The sequence below is a fragment of the Penicillium canariense genome (assembly GCF_028826845.1).
Source record: "Penicillium canariense strain IBT 26290 chromosome Unknown utg000001l_segment0_segment0, whole genome shotgun sequence".
Taxonomy (NCBI): Eukaryota; Fungi; Ascomycota; class Eurotiomycetes; order Eurotiales; family Aspergillaceae; genus Penicillium; species Penicillium canariense.
The window spans coordinates 464,579-483,610 of record NW_026622728.1 but is presented as its reverse complement, the minus strand read 5'-3'; the positions used below and the strand labels follow the sequence as shown (position 1 = coordinate 483,610).

The 19,032-nt window shown below is 48.2% G+C and overlaps 6 protein-coding genes across 6 annotated transcripts; 3 read left to right on the top strand and 3 right to left on the bottom strand.

The window, feature by feature from the left end:
* Positions 1 to 6,093: 6,093 nt before the first annotated feature.
* Positions 6,094 to 8,651, top strand: N7482_000155 (uncharacterized protein; the record flags this gene model as incomplete). The annotated part of the gene is made up of 3 exons (XM_056682280.1): positions 6,094 to 6,960; positions 7,018 to 7,589; positions 7,652 to 8,651. The coding sequence occupies 3 exons, from the start codon at positions 6,094 to 6,096 to the stop codon at positions 8,649 to 8,651; spliced, it is 2,439 nt and encodes an 812-aa protein (XP_056545886.1).
* A 365-nt stretch (positions 8,652 to 9,016) lies between these two features.
* N7482_000154 (glycoside hydrolase family 88 protein) lies at positions 9,017 to 10,611 on the bottom strand (the record flags this gene model as incomplete). Its single annotated transcript, XM_056682279.1, has 3 exons — positions 9,017 to 10,303; positions 10,358 to 10,531; positions 10,588 to 10,611. The coding sequence occupies 3 exons, from the start codon at positions 10,609 to 10,611 to the stop codon at positions 9,017 to 9,019; spliced, it is 1,485 nt and encodes a 494-aa protein (XP_056545885.1).
* Positions 10,612 to 11,471: 860 nt separating this feature from the next.
* Positions 11,472 to 12,704, top strand: N7482_000153 (uncharacterized protein; the record flags this gene model as incomplete). Its single annotated transcript, XM_056682278.1, has 2 exons — positions 11,472 to 12,346; positions 12,401 to 12,704. The coding sequence occupies 2 exons, from the start codon at positions 11,472 to 11,474 to the stop codon at positions 12,702 to 12,704; spliced, it is 1,179 nt and encodes a 392-aa protein (XP_056545884.1).
* A 144-nt stretch (positions 12,705 to 12,848) lies between these two features.
* On the bottom strand, positions 12,849 to 13,109 carry N7482_000152 (GPI anchored protein-like protein; the record flags this gene model as incomplete). Its single annotated transcript, XM_056682277.1, has 1 exon — positions 12,849 to 13,109. One exon carries the CDS (start codon positions 13,107 to 13,109, stop codon positions 12,849 to 12,851), a length of 261 nt encoding a protein of 86 aa, XP_056545883.1.
* Positions 13,110 to 14,904: 1,795 nt separating this feature from the next.
* N7482_000151 (glycosyltransferase family 32 protein) lies at positions 14,905 to 15,981 on the bottom strand (the record flags this gene model as incomplete). Its single annotated transcript, XM_056682276.1, has 1 exon — positions 14,905 to 15,981. One exon carries the CDS (start codon positions 15,979 to 15,981, stop codon positions 14,905 to 14,907), a length of 1,077 nt encoding a protein of 358 aa, XP_056545882.1.
* Positions 15,982 to 17,241: 1,260 nt separating this feature from the next.
* Positions 17,242 to 17,772, top strand: N7482_000150 (uncharacterized protein; the record flags this gene model as incomplete). Its single annotated transcript, XM_056682275.1, has 2 exons — positions 17,242 to 17,368; positions 17,435 to 17,772. The coding sequence occupies 2 exons, from the start codon at positions 17,242 to 17,244 to the stop codon at positions 17,770 to 17,772; spliced, it is 465 nt and encodes a 154-aa protein (XP_056545881.1).
* Positions 17,773 to 19,032: the final 1,260 nt, after the last annotated feature.

Genomic DNA, 19,032 nt, shown 5'->3' with positions numbered 1-19,032 from the left:
TATATCTAACTTGGGCGCTCTACTGAAGCTATTCGCATTATGCTGCTTAACGACTATGGCGTTAGCGTTACAATACGCATAATCAATAACCGCCTATAGTTATAGAATATCAGCTACCCAGCGAAGTCTACCGAAGCTCTGGATAAGCGTGTTTATGAGCTTCTCTGTCTCTCTCTAAGCACTGAAGAGATTCTCCAAGTACTCAAAAGACAGGGTATGCCCTCATCTGAGCGTAGTCTTCGCAGAGCTCGTAAGCGGCTTAGAATAAAGCTTCGGGTCGACGATCCTGAAGAACGTGAGCGGCAGGAAGCTGAGATTAAAGCTATTCTGGGCATAGAGGACCAGATTGGAGATATTAAAGGCTATGGTTCTCGGCTACAATATATCTTCCTTCGCAACCAAGGTCATTTCTATCCTCGGTGAGTCAAGGTCTATCCTCGTCCTTAGTGAGCAGACTACTAATACTCATCTAGAGATAGAATCTACGAGGTCTACCGTAGAATCAACCCGGAAGCTATCGAACGTCGTCGGTCAGACCTCCAACGCCGGAGAGGAGCTTATACTTGCCCTAGGCCAAACTGGATATGGCATATTGATGGTTATATGAAGCTGGAACCCTTCGGATTCGAGATATATGCTGCTATCGATGGATACTCTCGATATATCATATGGATCTACGTAGGAATCTCTACACGAACAGCAATAAGCGTACTACGTCAGTATCTTGACTGCGTAGCTTCGACGGGCTTTCTACCGCGCGTTATACGGGCTGATCTAGGCTCAGAAACAACGATGATTGGTGATGCGCATCTCGCCCTTCGCCGGTCAGCGTCACCATCAGCCTTACCATCAGCCTTACTATCAGCCGAAGCGTTACCATCAGCCGAAGCCTCACTATCAGCCGAAGCCTCACACGAAGCGTCACCGTTAGCGTTATATCTTCAGCTAGAAGACTGCTTCTTCTACGGCCGAAGCACTGAGAATCAACGGATTGAATCCTGGTGGGGACAGCTCGCTAGCTCGAGCGTCTTCCTCTACTACAAATATTTCTATATACTACACCGCGATGGGATCTTTTTAAAAGAGTCTCTTCCAGAGCAGGTGTCGCTTCTTGCTATCTATATGCCTATCCTCCGAGCTCGTATACACTCATACACGAATATTTGGAATATACACTTAATTCGGCCACAGTCTAATAGGCCAGACACTATCCTAGGGAAGCCAGTTATAAACTACTACCATCCCGACGCCGACGTTCAAGATTACCAGCAATCTTTTGATCAAGACCTCCTTCGAAGACTACAGCAAGACGTGGAAGGGTGGGATTCTATGGAATATCTTCCACCAGCGACCTTGGCATGGTGTCTCTCGTAGCTTCAGCAAATTGGGTAGCAGCTTGTGGGCGTTAGCTTTGACCCTGAAGATCCACTGCTTCTGCTCAAGGGGGAAAGAGACTAGCTATACCGAGTAGTATATGAAGCACTTCGGCTTCGTGCATTACACTACCACGAATCAGGGGAAGAGCCTATCCTTGGCGTATGTATGAAGCCGCGTGGTGCATATTCATGGTCGCCAGCAGCCGAGACGGCCGTGATAGCTCCGATAGCTACGGCTGAGGCCTAGTTCAAATCAGAATTTCATCTATATTAAGCTGAAAGGTCCTCCCTCCGTTAATCGATTCAACCCTTATCGAAATGGCGTCTCTACAGTCCTCCCTATAGGAAGCTATAGCTACTGCTATTACGGCAGCAATATCTTTAACTACGGTAGCTTTATTAACGCCTATATCGACGCCTACACCTTCGACACCTGTGGCCGCATCTTCGCTAGCACCAGCGTAGCTAATCCTACGTTTTGATTCTCTCTCTTCTCTTTCTGGCACGGTAAGCGCAGCCCGGAGATCTTATATGCGTCAGCGAGAGAGACGTCCTCTCCTACCACTACCACCGCCGCCGCTAGCAGCGCCGGTAGCGCCGGCAGCGCCGTAGGAGGTTCATATCTCTGCGTCCTTCTATCTCTGGGAGAGCCTAAGAGAGATAGAGCGGCTACTAAGTGAGTACGACCACTACTATAGAAGCAGCTAGCTAACCTCTCATTCATCGGTTAGTATCGCTTTCACACGTTTTTCCCTCCTCCAAGACCATCGTTAATATACCATTCTTCGCCGGAGACCTCGTCTCGCTACTCGATTGGTGCACTATCCAATATTCAGGAGGATACCAGAGGAGGCCACAAGATCGGTTCCTTATAGCCAAGGATATTACCCGGCAGGGTAAAGGGCCGTTGATCGCGCAGTTCCTCTCGCAGCAATATTCTTTCGTATCCAAGACCCTTGGTGAACTTTGCCAGCGGTTACGGAAGGTGAAGGGAGAGTATTATATGCACGTCGTGATTATACGGCCCTCGGAGGTAGAGACAGAGCGGATGACGACAGCGGAGACAGAGCAGGGGGAGTTTGATTTTGATGATCCATGGATTATTAGTGGTGATACTGGCGGTGATACTAGCGGTGCTACTTCTATAGTAGCAGCGGAGGATGCTACTTCTATAGTAGTAATAGATGATGCTACTACTGCAGTAGCAACAGATAATGCTGCTACTACAGTCGTACCAGAGGGTGCTATATCGAAGAAGCGAGCAGCTTCGCCGATGCGCCGAAGCCAGCGGCTTCGCCGGCGGCGGTGGTAGTTCAAATTGTATAGAGAGCTTCAATTAGACGGCGCACCACCTAAAATCAGCGGGAATGACCAAGATGCACTATAAAAATAGCTTCAATATAGCGACAGCGATATAAATGGCCTTCGAGAGAGATGCACATGATTTAATATGGGCGCACCGCCTGAAATTAGCGGAGATGACCAAGATGCACTACAAAAATAGCCTCAATATCGCGACAGCGAGGTGAATAGCCTCTGAGAGAGACATACATGATTTAATATGGGCGCTGTAATAGTAATTCAGGTATCTAAACTTTCTGCCGGTCTTAGAATATGCATATTATACACTTTCTTCGTGTGGCCGCTATCGGCTTCCGTACCCGCATCTCTCTGAGCTTAATTTCGCTAACGAGTCACGCACTCTCGACCAGCATTGCGGTTTTGCTTTTTCTTTCTTTTACCTTTTTTACTTTGCTACTTTTCTTTTTAACTGGGAAGTGCGATCAAATGACATTCTCTCTCCAGAAGTCAAAACACCGTCATTCCAAATTGCCCACTCAGCCGGTCTGGGTCGACCTGGAGTGGTCGGCGCAGGACCTCCTCCTTCTCCTCCCCCCGACCGTAGCTGGTCAACACCCGTCCATTCCCGCTACCATCAGGAATGGCCCGGAAACGACCACCCAGCGGCTCCAACAGACCATCACCGTCCACTTCCGCAATCGATCCACTGTGGTTTGGCTCCAGCCATCGTATAGCCACGCACAGTCATGAAAGATGAGACAGCGGTGTCGGCAGTGAGATGTCTGGGGCCTGGTAAGACCTGGATAAAGATGTACTTGGCCGGCAAGTACAGCTTGTTAGACGGGTGTAAGGCAATAAGATGGTCGGCCGGATAAAGATAAGATGGTCGGCCGGATAAAGATACATCAATAACTAGCATCGTGCTGGCAATCAGACTGGGCAGTGCGAACCCGTAGCTGATCTTCTTCGGCGGTCAGACGGCCGAAACAAAAGCAGTTGAAGCAACGTAAGAGCCGCAATAGTAGTATAGGGAGCATAGCGCGCATCCGATCGCGCGGTAATCCAACGTTACCACTGACTAGCATGCAAATAATGATCTGGTATAGTACTATGGAGTAGATGGGCGGGGTCCCCGCAGACGCGAAAACAATCGAGGACACCGTAGCAGTAGCACTGGCAAAGCTTGGACTAGCCACAATGCTATTGTCCGAAGCCCAAACCACGGTCTGTGCTGCTGCTGAGGGGCGGTCCTCAACTCCGACGGCGAGGGTAATTATGAAGGCTGTCCGGATCCGTCAGATTGAATTTGAAGGTGGCACTGCAACCGGGCAACCCACGTGAGGTACGAATAGCGAATGATCAAACCCACGACACCCGTTCTATACAGTCCGAGAAGTCTAGTCCAAAATAGACTTTGAAGATACTATCAGAGACAAAACGCGAAGTCAGAGGTAACGTCTACATCATGAGGGCGGCAGTTTCTAGCCATCTAACCTGTTCATAATGTCCGTTTACGAGAGAAATTGCTGAATGTTGGGTAGACACATTCATTTCGCTAATTTGGTCCTTCTTCGGTTATCTCTCCACGGACTACATCGCGATAACATGCCTGATCATTGTATATACGACATTATTGCATGAGCAATCGAAAGATGGTTGACATATTTGATCCTGAATTGCCAGTATTGAACGGGTAGTCGGGCGTCACGACTCCAAAAACTCCACTTCAAGGTTACCCTGACGACCAGTCGAGTCTTGAGTGGTTCTTCCCGCATCGTCAACTCTGTTAATCTGGGGAGATCCACGCCTCCGGGCATCGCAGAGGATCCACTCCAAATTGTGGAGCTGGTTGACCGCCCTTCCGATATCCAGTCCTCAGCTAAGCTTGCTCTGTCCACGCGATGTGATCGGGACGGCGAATTTTCCTCTCGGAAACAACCCGACACAGTAAAGTGAGTTTAATGGGCCGGGGAGCTTACTGGGCTGGCTTTTATGATCTCAATAATTGAAATTCCCCTTAGAGATATCCTTTTCACCCTATTTATCCGGATACAGGTTATCGGAGGCAACGTTCACAGAGACCTCATGTTGAATTCTGGCCACCCGCCCGAGAACGCAGATCTTTGGATACGCCGTAGAAAGATATGCCTGTTGCTTACACTACTGACCGAAATCGTATCAGCATAATGACCGCTCGGGGAGGTTTTCCGGGGTAGGGCGGAGTTGACGCAGTGTAGCTAGGAAGCTGAAATTAGATGGGCGTATCATCGCCATCGCAGATTTGACGAGGCCGGTCACCAGCTTGGAGGGAATACTTCGATATCAAAGCAGGCTAATAGTTTATGGTCTAGTGTGCATGCAGGAGGACTAATATCAACCGGAATTAATATTAGGATGACAAGGTTGATTAAATGGAGAGAAAACATGCGATCAGGGGCCGGAATATCCGAGTGTCAAATGCGTTGAATGCAGCGATGCTTGTTGATTACCACCAGAGTTACAAAAGAACCTAGAATTACATACAAAAGCGTAGGAAACGTGGTCTCCTACTGTATGCGACCCATTAGTTGCTAGTGGTAAGTTACCGCTCCCGGTCATTAGTTCGACTCTTAAAATCTCAAAGACACTCCATGGTTGATTTTATTGAAGATAGGTAGGAAGCAATAATTTGGCGAGGAGCAGCGGGCTTGGCTCTTGGTTGGAGGAAAATCCGGTATGCATTAATAAGCTATACTAAGCCAGTCTTATTGCTTCAAAGAACCGCTAGCAAGTGATAGCTCACAACGGAGTTCTACGTTGTCGTAAGCTAAAAGTGTAATTCTAAATTATAATGACTCGAGCTTTGTAACCGCCAAGTATCGGTTGTACGGGTATCAGCGCGCCGTACCACGGGTACGCTCACAACCCCCCTGGGTCTCCTTCCTTCAACCCAATCAAGCTTTTCTTCCTGATTTAGACTCCGCTTGATTCTAGTCGTCATGAAAGCATACTAGGCTCTTGCTTGTTTTGATACTAGATACCACATGGTTCTACATAGCAGAGGTGGTGTATGATTAATCCGACCGATCAGAATTTTTCGGACATCCTCGGGTTGGACTAGTGTAAAGCAGCAGAGTGCACATGATTACGCTAATGCGGGGAAATAGTCTGGGGCCCCAAACACTCTCCGGCCTTCCCCCGTCAGCACCTCCCCGCTCCTCTGCATTTCCCCTGATTTGCAGACACAGGTACCGCCGTGGAAAATTGAACACCCAAGGCTAGAAAGGGGCCCTCGTTCGCACATCCCATGATTCTTGCAGGGTGACGTCTATAATTCCCCTATCATCCTCAGAAACCAGATCCTCGCCTCGCCTAAAAAGAGCGATGTGCCTTGCGCCATATTTCATGCAGAAGATCTGTCTCGCGAACGTCTCCAATGCCACCCAAATCCAACCACAACTCCGACGGTGATCCCAGCCGCGAGCAGGCGCAGGAGAATTCGAAGCCGGAGGACGATGGGCCCGCTTGCCAGTCGTGCCGAAGGAAAAAGGCCCGCTGCAGCCGCTCACAGCCCTGTGACCAATGTACTCGGTACAACATCTCCTGCGTCTACGATGATCGACGCATGAAGCCGGGCCTCCGCGCGGGTGCGGTCGATCAACTCTATCGCCGCATTGAAACACTCGAGAACATGTTTCTTGGCCAAGAAATGCTCTGGCAGCAAATGTGGCAGGTCCTTCATCCCAATAAAACCTTTCCAGAGTCGACTGGACAATCAACCACCATCGCGGAGCTAGATCAACGCCGAGAGCAGATGAGAGAATCCTTACTCCAATCTGCATCGGGTTCGAAGTCCAGTGTTGAACAGAACTTCTCGGACAAGGATACAGAGGGCCTGGAGCCAGCTTCACGGGTCACAAAGAGACGACGACTTGACAAGCCGGATCCCGATTCCCCGAACATCACGCACGATCTTGCTAGTGATCCGAGCGGGCTTTTGCCTCCCGAGATTATGACTGAGCTGGTTGATTTCTATTATGTGAATATTCATCATTGGATTCCCATTCTCCATGTAACAAAATTCCGAGAGCGCATGAAGTCAGAAACCGAGCTTCCGCGTATCACGTGCATTCTTCATGCGATTATTGCTGTGTGTGTCCGCTTCTGTCAACACGAGAGACTACCGGACGAAGAGACGAAGTCCCGAATTGCAGAAAGGAGTCGGCAGAAAGTGATATTGGACAGTACGGAGTCATTCTCGGTCGAGAATCTACAGGCCTTGGTCATCGTTGCATTTGAGACCGTAAGTCGTTGCTTCTAAATGTTGAAAGATACCCAAATTAACAGATTCAATATGCAGATCGGTCGGGGGCGCGGTCCTTCATCATGGTCTATAATCGGAAGTATGGTCGGCGTCGTGGAGCAATTACAGCTGAGTGTGGAGGAAGATGATCTCTACCGCGTATCCAATACAGGAGAGATACTTATTCGACGTATGGTGTTTTTAACACCATCAAAATCGTGGCATGAAGCAGAAGAGCGTCGACGGGTATTTTGGGCGGTTTTCTTGATGGACCGCTTCTGTAGCGTGTCCACGGGTTGGAAAACGAGTCTGAATAGTGCTGATATGAAGCGCCGACTTCCATGTGAAGGTGCTCACTGGGAGAAAGAGAGAGAGGTCTGCACACCATACTTCGGGATCCCGGACTTCAAGGATACGACCTCCACTAGCTCTATACTCTCGGAAAATCGAGATTCGGCAAACCCCGAGGATCAGGACTCTATCGGCGGTTTAGCGTATAACATTGAGGCAACCGAGTCACTTGCTTTAGTGACAAACTTCTTCCTTCGTCATGCATTTATTGTTGATGATACTGAAAAGGCCCAAATGTGGATGATGAAATTCAAGGAGTTGGATTTACGACTTATACAGTGAGTACCTAAATATTCTGGCTATCTTTAAGATCTATTAATAACGCTATAATTCTCCCTAGATGGAAGTTATACCTGCCCCCAAAATGGCGTGAGGCGTCCGTACTTAACGGCGACGGAGTTATGGACCCCAATTTAACACTGGCCCATATTACACATAATACGGCTGTGATTCTATTGCATCAAGGCATCGCTTATCCACCCCCACACTGGAAGATCTGCGCAGTCAAACCCCCGTCAGCCTCATCGGCGGAGACATGCCTAGAGGCAGCTTCGGAGATTGCAAGAATAGGCCAGCAGTTCTTATCACACTCGCACATTTTCACTAACCCCCAATTCTCTTTCTGCCTCTTTATTGCTGGACGGATGCTGCTAGCTCATGCAAAATACTACCAAGTTGCTATGCCATCCGCGCTTGGTACTTTGACTGCAAGCCTACTTGAAATTTCAGAGCGGTGGAAAGGTCGAAGTGGGAGCTATGACATACAAAATGACAATCTCGCCGCGAGCTTCGCAAAACGATTGATCGAAGCGCAAAACAACGTACCAGCTGCCCCTGTTCCCAGTCTGGATATCAGACAAACCGCATACTCAGACGAGTCTAAAGAGCAGTTGCAACCATCTTTCACAAGCACTTCACGTTGCGAAGTGGACACGTTCCCATCGAGGTCGAAAGAAGCTCTCTCTCCGGCTGGATATATGAGCAGAGCATACATGCAAGATTCATACAACGATGACCCTTTGAGTCTCGCTTACCCACCTCTCCCCCTAGCTTTCCAACCTGGGTTCCCGGCGTCTGATGGCTTATCAAACTTTACACAAGCTATTGACGGCCAGGCCCCATCGCCATTGGGACTCCAATCATTTCACACCCAGCAGATGAACCAGTGGCAAGCTGCTAGTCTGCCGTTTGTAACTGGGGCTCAAGATGAATTGTCCTACGTTTTCAACTTCACACCCAGTCCAGGCCAGAGGATAAGTCGCTATGATGGAACACATGCTGATAGCCATGTACCCATTCTATCACCGCAAGGGTCAAATATACCAGGCAATGGCAGATAGCACCAACAGCATTCACCAGCATAATAATAATGCCCTGTTTGTGACAGAAAACACATCCACCTCACCTGGTGCGGCAGCTTGAAGCGGCTTTTTATAAGCCGGATGCAGTTTTGCGTTAGGATGAGACTATGTTTGTCTGTAGGGACGGATTGTTGATATCAATAATGAGTTCGAGGTTACTATTCCTACTTAGATACTTCTGGATTAGTTGCGTCTTTTGTATAATAGCTTATTCGTACTAGAATAGGTAGTAGAAGTTGATGTAACCTATTCTTCACAATGTATGGATTGAACAGAAGAGAGTCTATCTCGAAGTATTCCCAGCTATCTAAACACGAAGACGTTTGCAAAATGCCCTAGGGGATCTATAGACGACCGATATTGCAATCAGCTACACCGACCAAGCCCAACTCGAGAAGCATGTTGCCAAACAGCAGGAAGTAGTAATCTGCGTAAACCAACCCATGATTTGCCCATCTCCTTGGAGCAAACTCATAATTGTTAATTGTAGCTCCATGCACGATTGTATCGCGTAGTTTCAAGTCGATGCGATCCACAACCGTCAGGGTATCGAATGCATCATCAGAATACTCAACACAACCATCCCTAAAAACGTCGCACTGTGACTGAGGCCGAGTAGATTGGAAATGCAATGTTGGCACATCCACAAACTTGCCAACTGTTGCATCAACCAGGTTCATTGCCTCGCGCAAAAATCGGTCCGCCTCACAACTGGGTTTCAGCGCTTTATAGAGCAGCAACATACCACAAGCAGCGATCATCGCCGCAGAGGTATCTCGTGGACTGGTCTCGATGATTGGAGCAGTAAGATCCCAATATGGCACGCCGTCAGCTGGCAAGTGCGCAATGAAGTAATCAGCCAAAGCCTTTGCCGTGTCGAGGAATTCAATCTTGCCCGTCCACTGAAAGGTTTGCATGAAGCCCAAAATCCCCCATGCTTGGCCACGTGCCCAGCAGCTTTCATCACTGTAACCCTGATTTGTGAATTTAGCCTTAACATCACCTGTCTCCGGATCAAGATTCACAACATGGAATGTACTATTGTCCTCGCGAATGTGATGTATCCGCGACGTGCGCGCATGTGCCAGCGCAATACGATACAGTTCCGGGTTTTCCGTCTCTTTTGCAGCCCAAAAGAGCAGATCCAGATTCAGCATGTTGTCGATGATAAAGAGAAAATCCATTGAGGGATCCGTGAAGGAGTATCGCTTTGTGATACAAGTATCCCAGCTACGCAGACATTGCGTAGTAGAACTAAACCGGCTGGCGAGCGAATGCGCTGCCATAATCAGACTGCTATATGCCGCTGGGTCACGGTGTAGGTCCCAGGACTTCATAGCCCACGGTGCGATCATGAAGCCCAAGTCGTGGGTATCGCGTTTCAGAGCATTCTGGTGAAGGTTGACTGTCCACCAGCGACACAGGTACTCGAGTTGAAGCTTATGAGGGCGTGTTGGCGGGTCGTCGTCGGCTGATTTCGATAGAGATATATGTGGGTATCGAATTATGCGCTCGAGTAGGAGATATAGAGATCCTGGAAAGAAGCCAGATGTCCAGAAGTCGAGGGAACGGTAGACGTAGGTAGCGCCATCTTTGCCAGTGTACTCGGGGTAGAGCACTGGGGGGTTGGTCTGTGCTATATTCAATGGTTTTGTCTTGAGAAAGAAACATGAAACTGAACTTACGTTTCCCATTGCCTTGGCTGCAATCCTCCACACCTTTGCCATCACAGATTCGGAGTACAACGCCTCCATTACCCGCGCTGATAGAGCATTTGGAGAGCCTTGGGTGCTGCTCACATCATGAGAAATACCTGTGTCGTGCTGGTCATGCGCTTTGACTCCATTTGATTGTGGTTCCTAGTTTAACCGTTGGCATAACAAGTACTGAATCAGTGATTGGATGGGAGAAATACCATAGCAAATTCGTCTAGTAACATCGCGTTAGTATGGCTGTAGGAACTGTCCGTCAAAGGAAATAGTGTTCAAAACTATATCAGAAAATTATTGACCTAAAAGGAGCTCTACCACATTTAATAATCCGAATATTTGGCCCGCTCGTCAAGTGAAGTCCTTAGGAAACAGACATAACCGGGGAATTCGCCGGTATATCTCCCGTATGGGTGGGGAATTCTTTACTGTAAGTTTCAGAATTAAATATGTACATATCTTCAAAGAAGTTATGAATGGTCCCGTGATTGATAGTCATACGATAAGATTTCCACAACAAATTTTTTTTCTGGTGATAGTATCGCGTTAGTGCTAGAGTTGTCTAACATAGAGTAATAAGGGTGATGAAAGGAATGCCAGGTGAGGAAAGGAATGCCGGGTGATGAAAGGAATGCGATTTAGCTGGCACCTCAGTAAGAGCCTCGAAACTTTTTGTTCGGAGGATATACCGGAGAGATCGCCGGCCGATAATTCATCAGCACGGACAGTACACGGAAAAACTCAAGGTCAATGTATATCCTATTTCTCCCCAAATTGCTGATCTCGGAGTTTTTATTTTCCGCAATGGATCTAACCGCTGCTGGCGAAATCCGACCGTTGCACCTAACCTCCCTGTCCCATTAACGACTTCTCTCTAGCCGAACCTGCTGATCAAATGCCTGTCTGGTAAAGGCATTGTTGCAAGAAAGAATGTAAACAAGTTTTGAAACTGGGAGGGGTCGCTTGAAGGTATCGCTTGAAGGTAGTCAGGATCTTACGTATAAAAGCCGTGACGAGTGCTTCGTGAAAGCGCTTGAAAGCACATATCAAACTACATGCTTAGCAGATCCACAGCCATTCAATCTTCGAAATGATTTCACTTTTCTCTCTGCTAGCTTTTTCATTGCCTGCAATAGCTGCCTTTGTTCACCCAGGTGCGCTGCATACCACTAAAGATCTCGTGCGCATCAAAAGCCACGTTGTCAACGAGGATGAGCCGTGGAGTACCACTTGGACCCTCCTAACCTCCAGTTCCTTTGCGCGGGCAGCCTATGTACCTACTCCGCAGAAGACAGTCTACCGTGGATACAATGGAGTAAATGCAGAGAATTATCAATATCTTTACAGGGATGCCGCAGCTGCGTATCAGCTCGCCTTACGCTGGTTGATCTCCGGTGATACAAGCTACGCAGATGCTGCCGTCAATATTCTCAGTTCATGGGCAGTAACCTTGACGGCTATCAGCGGTACTAGCGACAGGTACCTAGCATCTGGGCTATATGGATACCAAATGGCCAATGCGGCGGAACTGATGCGAAGCTATTCTGGCTGGGCCAGTAGCAATAAGACTGCAACGACGAAGATGTTGACTAACATCTTTGCACCAATGAACACTGTTTTTCTGGAAGACCATGACGGGAAGGGTGACTACATCTTCTACGCCAATTGGGACCAGTGCAATATAGCGTCCCTCCTCGCCATTGGGATTTTTACCGACAACCAAACCATGTTCGATTACGCTATCGATTACGCGCGATCAGGGCCCGCTAACGGAGCTTTGCCTGTGTTTGATATTGCCAACTACGCAGAGGCTGGCTCCGGGAAGACCTTGACACAGGGTCAGGAGGCTGGTCGGGATCAAGGCCATGCTACCTTAGACATAATGCTATTAGGAGTGATTGCTCAGCAGGCATACAACCAGGGCATCGACCTATTCGCGACATATAAAAACGAAATCTTAAATGCGTAAGTCACGATCTACTTGAAATGTGTGCCCACTTAACTAACCTGCTTTTAAAGGGCGGAGTATGTAGGAAAGTACAATGTCGGCTACAGTGTTCCCTACACTCCATACGAAAGCTACGAAGGAGACCAGACTGTTATTTCCGCTACCTCCCGGGGAAATATACGCCCAGGATTTGAACTTATCTCAGCTCACTACGGTCAGCTGAAAAGACTCAACTCCTCGTGGTCTGACGCTTATCGTGATATGGTGAACGCCAACTCCACCAGTGGCGTGGAAGGTGGTGGGGGCAACTATGCCACTACCTCGGGAGGGTTTGATAGCCTTGGCTTTGGCACCCTCGTGTATCGCCTTTCTTAAAGTTCTTCTTCGGGCTGAGGTATCTCAGAACAGATATATCTCCCCACTCTCAGAAACTACAGTTGGAAATTGCACTCATTCGCCCAGTCTGAGCACTATCGTCATTTGAATTTTTTAAGTCGAATCGTTCAAAGTACTCTAACATCAATAAATTTGCAAGAGAATGGCCTTCCTGGGGAGTAGAGCCTCTAGATAGCTATCATAGTTGAACATAGTACGAGCCTCAAGGAGGAACCCAATCGCCATCCAAGGTGCAATATTACACAAATCCCAATTCGCATAGAAATTCGTTGTGTAGCTATAATTCTCGAGGATATCGCGGTTGTACTTTGCAACGAGACTGGTAAACATGTTGCCAAAGCCAGTCTGATCTTCCTTTCCCCAGCCAGGATTGACGCTGAGCATCTCAGCCGTGTTGGCATATTGGTATCCGTACACGGCCACAGCGAGGAATTTTGTCTTCAGTTGCGGTTGATATCGCGAAGTGTAGAACCCAAGGCATTCAGTAGTTCAATGGCGTGATCAGCGTACGAGGTCTTGCCCCCGGTAAGCCAGCAGCTTGTCGGCTGGTCTGCGTGAACGCAAGTATGACAACAACCCTTTCAGGCTATCTATGCTACACGGATGTTCAAAGAGGACAAGTCAATATCCTTCGAAACATGTCATTTGATCCCATGATGAGACTAAACCTCAACCTTGTGGAAAACGGGCGATCTTCCGGAGCACACCCGGACAAGGATGCAATTCCCTGGCTCATGAAACCTTGACCCCAGATTAAGTCTTTCCGTTACGAGCTTTGTTCATGGATAGCACACAGCCCCGCATCTTGGCTTCTGGACTCGAGGTCGTGTCAGACAATGTCTCGGCCGTGACTGCTTACCCCCGCGTTGACAGCTTTCTCTGGGGTGTTCATCGACTTGCAACAACCCAATGATATGGAGAGCGGGCCAACTATCGGCTCGTATATGCGACTCCCAATATAGAAGCCTGGGATAACTGTTTCCACGAATGCTACCAGATCTTTATTATAAGCATTCGAGACGCCTTGACCGCAGATTTATCACATTGGTCCACCTGATGCCTTTCACCATTAATTTCAAAAGGAAGATCTGGGACCCAAATATTGATCATAAGAAGCTGTAGACGGAACCTCTGTGGATTAAGCAGGCTGTATATCTCTACAGTGTAAACAAAAATAGGAGAGAAGGGGAACAGAAAAGGAGAACAGAAGAGAAGGGAAGGTTGCGGACATCACATGAACAAGACCTGTAATATCCCAAAAATAAGACATCAGCACTTTCATCAATATCTACCCTTCGTTATATTTGAATTCTTTGGCCTCAATAGGGATAGTACAGTCCATCGGAATGCGATCTTCATATAATCCGCAGTCCATAGACCCGAGCCTTTGCCATTCCACCAACGTCCCTGGAAGCTCCACCATGGTATTCAACGCTTCTGTCATCATTACCGGAGCATTGCTGGATCTTGCCTTTGTCTACGTTCACATTGCTCCCGACGGCACTGCCAACTTGGCCTAGACTAGGTAGGGGCCATAGACAATGCCTGTTCGTAGGTCACGCTCGGATCCTTCCGCTCTGATCAGCGGTTAGTCTCAGTGCGTTCATTGTGGAAGCATTTCCACCACCGGAATATATATAATTCCGATGCCCGCAACCGTACGGAGTAGTAGGCGCTTGAAAGAGCAACCATACCTATGCATTTGCATATACCCGAAATCAACAAGAGCATCTCATGTCGCCGAGATAGACCTGGACGGCAAAGCCAAGGTTATGGATTTAACAGACAAAAGCGCGCAACATTCGAAAGTCGTAACCGGCCTCATCGAGCGCCCAGGATCTGTTTGTACGTAGGCACCTCGTCGCCTTGTTCGTGCACCGGCAGTGACTTCGCCGTAAGGTAAGGCAGTCCACAATGTCTCAGACAAATCGTATTTGCAAATCTACGTACTTCATGGCATGTTCTATCCTTCATTGAAATCATCGCTTATTGAATACAATCATGGCTCGAGTGACGATCCACTCGATACGCCCTCGTTGTCGATACTAATACACTGTACTCTAGGGATTTCAGGCACACCGACAGCCATCACCACCTCCCTTGTACGCAACCCATAACTTGACTGCTTAATCTAATGTTGCCGGTGATAGCATGCTTCATAACGTCTCTTTACATGCGCTCATGGGTGCTGGTTCTGCTTTTTTCTCTCTTTGGCTTCCGCATCTGCTTGCTTCCAGGAGCCTTCGTAATGATGGGTCACGAGAGCATCTCCTTGGTCCTTTGGATATCTGTTCTGTCCAGCAGCGAAGGACACTCCGGGCATAATCAGAAGATCGCCCACTAACTTTGGGTGTTTGATACCTGAAAAATCGCGATCGTCCACTTCCCTGCCCAGCAATTGACCAAGACTCTCCAGAAGTGCAATAGTCATTATTTTGGGCCCCGTGACATTCACAACGTCCGAGAGCATTTCCAGGGTAATCCCTGAAATTTGAACACCATTGGTGCGAGCGATATCTGTCAATACCTTGATGACGGAGTCGACAACAACTTGCAAATTGCGCGAAGAAGGTCGTGCTGCAAAGGCCCAATTGCAAAATTGGGATGCAACTTCGGTCCCAGGTCCTCGCCAGTCAAAGTCGAATTCTAATCCGACGATCATATCAATATCCTGATCTTTGTACTCCGGAGGTACCCAGTTGACAACTGGGTTCTCACAGGTAACATCCAAATCGCTCCATATCCCGCCCTCGGCGAGAACGATCAAGTAGCGAAGGAGATCTGCACGCAAGATCGGGATCGGAATCGCTTTGTAGACCTCGACAATGTCTGGTCGCGTCTGCTGGTAATAAGCCTGGACAAATGCCTCACCCGAACTATCGGTCAACAATTCTTCGCGGTGAGAGGGATTCTTGTCTGTCCAGCTATCGATCCATGTCCGCTGAGTATCCGTGACATGGTTATCTTTGGCCGAGTGCCACACCTTGTCTGGGATATGACGGATCGCAGTGTCGGGGATAAGGGAATGAGTTTTCAGCTCGCTAGTTCCGACAGTCTTCAAAGGTATTTTGGAAGCTGCACCAGCATCGCTGTTTGTAGTTGTTTCGAAAGACTGAGCCCGCCCAGTGCTCACATCATGGAGTGCCCAGTCTAGGGGGTCCCATACATAGAGGGCGTGAAAGAAAAACAAAGAAATGATGGCAGCAAGGACTAGGCGAAAAGAGCGCGCCGTCATCAGTGTGGAGACCGATAACATCGGATAGCGGTCCTCAGAGGGGACTCGAGTCAATTTGTGTGGAATGAAAGCTTTGGCGAAGAATGTCGGACATGGAAAAGCGCAAAATATCCGGGGAGATGGGAGCGGGGCGAAAGACGCTATACGATGATTTATCATGATGGCTTACGGGACGTCTGGGAGGCTTATCAGTTAGGGGCCGTCTCACAAAGCTTGACAGATCTTTGCCTTAATCGGTTAAACAGGCGGCTAGGGAGCCACATGGGGATCCGCCTAGCTGCTACCCATTGGTTGAGGCTCAGCCCAAAATGGCTTAAGCGCTACGAGTACGTGGCTCGAACACCAAGGCGCGTTAGGCCGGGCACTAAATGGTAAGCCCTAAAATGGTCGATGGAGACCCATAGTCAATTGGACGCTTTTGCTAGCCCTCTGCATCCTTCAGCAATGGGGCGGCAACTAAAGACACTAGAGCATAGCCCCATGGCCGGTATTATTATCACAAGTCATGGAGGGAGTCTGCCTCGCAAGTTTTCCGTCCGCCCCCTGATTCCGCACTAATTCTCACTCTTGAAAGTGTACGCACATATCCTAAATTTTCTTGCTATATCCAAACATATGTCTGAATGGAAAGCTTTTCTAGCAGATGATCCAAAGCTAGAGATCAGCCTAGACGACTCATAACGGACCAAGTTGCAACACATCAACTCCGACCTCGGCCAGCCTTGATTAGATTGAGACTCTTTAGGAGGGCGTGCGGTTATTCCAACTTCACGAGACCATTCCTAGGGAAGAAAAGCAAAACCGCCATTCCCTTCAATGACTCCATCTTCTACCGTGCCATTGTCAACATGGCTGGTGCTTCTCCTCAACATCCTTGGTTCTTATCGGAGCATGGCGCAGACTACAACTGTCAATATCACAATGCAAGATGATCCTCACTTTATTGGGTGGTATATTGGCCCATCGACCAGTGAGAATCCTTCCTGAGAATTGTGTGTTTTTGTCATACTTATATTGACCCCACCCGGCGTAGCCGAAGCAATGACGGACCCTCTTCCCTGGACAACTTCTGGGACGTATGCGCGTGGGTGTGCAACTTCAGGAACAAGTGTTTGTGCATACGCCACAGCCTGCTTTTCGAACCAGATTACCTATGATAATGGGGTCACAGATGACTGGTGAGTCTTGGAACATGATGAAGATTTTAAAACCTTGAAATAGGAGGCTAAGTCGAAATGTTTCGTCTCCGCTGTTTGTAGTGGAGGTGCAGCTTGTCGCACTATGACGATATTCCAAACATCACCATACGGAACACCAACCGCCACTAATATCTTCTGTGCGGAGGTTTGGAGTGCATTCTCCCTTTATCGCGAACTGCCGGTTTCGACAACTAGCTCTTCCAGCTCAAGTACGAGCATTCCCTACACCTCAGGACTAGGTTAAAGTTGAACAACTTACTGATAATACTTCGTAGGTTCATCCACGGCTTCCACGGTCTCATCAACCCAGTCCCAAACACGAACAAGCTCATCTATCCCTTCCCAGACCAGTGCTTCGACTACCAGCACGTCAGAGTCAAACTCGAGCAAGGCTTGGATTGCAGGCGCTGTTGTTGGACCTGTTGCAGGCGTAGCTGTAATTGCAGGTCTTGCGTGGTTCATGTTTCGGCGAAAGCAAAAGGAGACGGAGTCTGAAAAGTCACAAGAGCAAATCTACACGGACCTCCCACAAGAACTCTATACCGCTCCTCAAGAGTTGCCTGCATCCAATTCCGAGCTTCGTCACGAGCTTGACACTTACTCGTATAGGTGACGGAATTGACCAGAGTACTGCTACAAAGTCATGTGATCAACCTTGTCGAGCTGTATTAATATGCTACACGAACAATGTTCGTCTCATGGGCCACTCAGCTTGCCTAAACACTACATTTATAAGAAAGAAAGAGAGGATCAAAGAATCAACAGATCCTTGAAGAAGCTATAATCTGAAAAAAGGGCTGAAGATTCTACTAGACAGGCTCGTGTGATAGGTAGTAGCCGCAAGCGAACAATTTACACGCGCGCTTATACAGTAAAAAACATACAGTAACCAAAAGTATGGCCGGCGTCGCCCAGCGCCCACGTTTCGGTCGTGGGCGACTCGCAGCTTTATTCAGACACACGTCAGGCGCCTCCAGGCGGCAGTTTAACCACCTGAGTATTCTGCACCCAAAAACCGTTAAAGGTGTAGGCACGCAGGCAAAAGGAACACTTGCACATTTTGGCATAGGGAAAGCGATCGGCCAATGTAGAGAGCGACGAAGGATGAATTAAGAAGAGCCAGTTGGTCTACATTCAGCCTCCCCTGCTCCCCTCGTCCCCGACTAAACAATCAGCAATTCAGCTTGGAAAATGACTTAAAGCAAGGATCAAGCCGCCAATTTTATATTTGTCGTGAACTTCAGTGAGCATAGCAATTTATAAATCCTATGTGCCATCCTCCCGAGGACCACGGGAGGCTGCCAACATACACTCTATATCTTTGGCAAGTTATCGCCTCTTGATAATGCCGCGTCTTCGGACGGATAGCTAAATAGGACCCCAAGTGCTTCCATCAAATTCATCTTACTGCACGGCGCTCGTATTTAAGGTGCATAATCGGGTATCGTCAAACCTCCGTAACGTACATATTGTAGTGGGGATCCAGTGACATTATTTGACTTAATTATCCTGCTTTGCCGCTTGTTTGTAACAGAATTATCCTTTATAAGATATGGATTACTAAGGATTTACTACCCATTGAGAGCAACGGAATCAAAAACGGGTAATGCAGAGATGAGATGAAAAGAGTTTTGATTGTGATGCACTGAACTATCAGACTTCAGAGGGGGTTGAAATACCCTCGAGAATACCCATGACTAATCAATTTGATGCTCCCTGAAGAAGCCTAAATATGGATTACATCGGACGGGAATATATTTCATAAATAGGCGCCGGCTTCTGGCGTCCATAGATCATCTACCCGAATCCTTGACTCTGACCTCGGCCAATGAACAGCGGATGTAACAACGGCGCGTGCGCTCTGAGGCGAGCA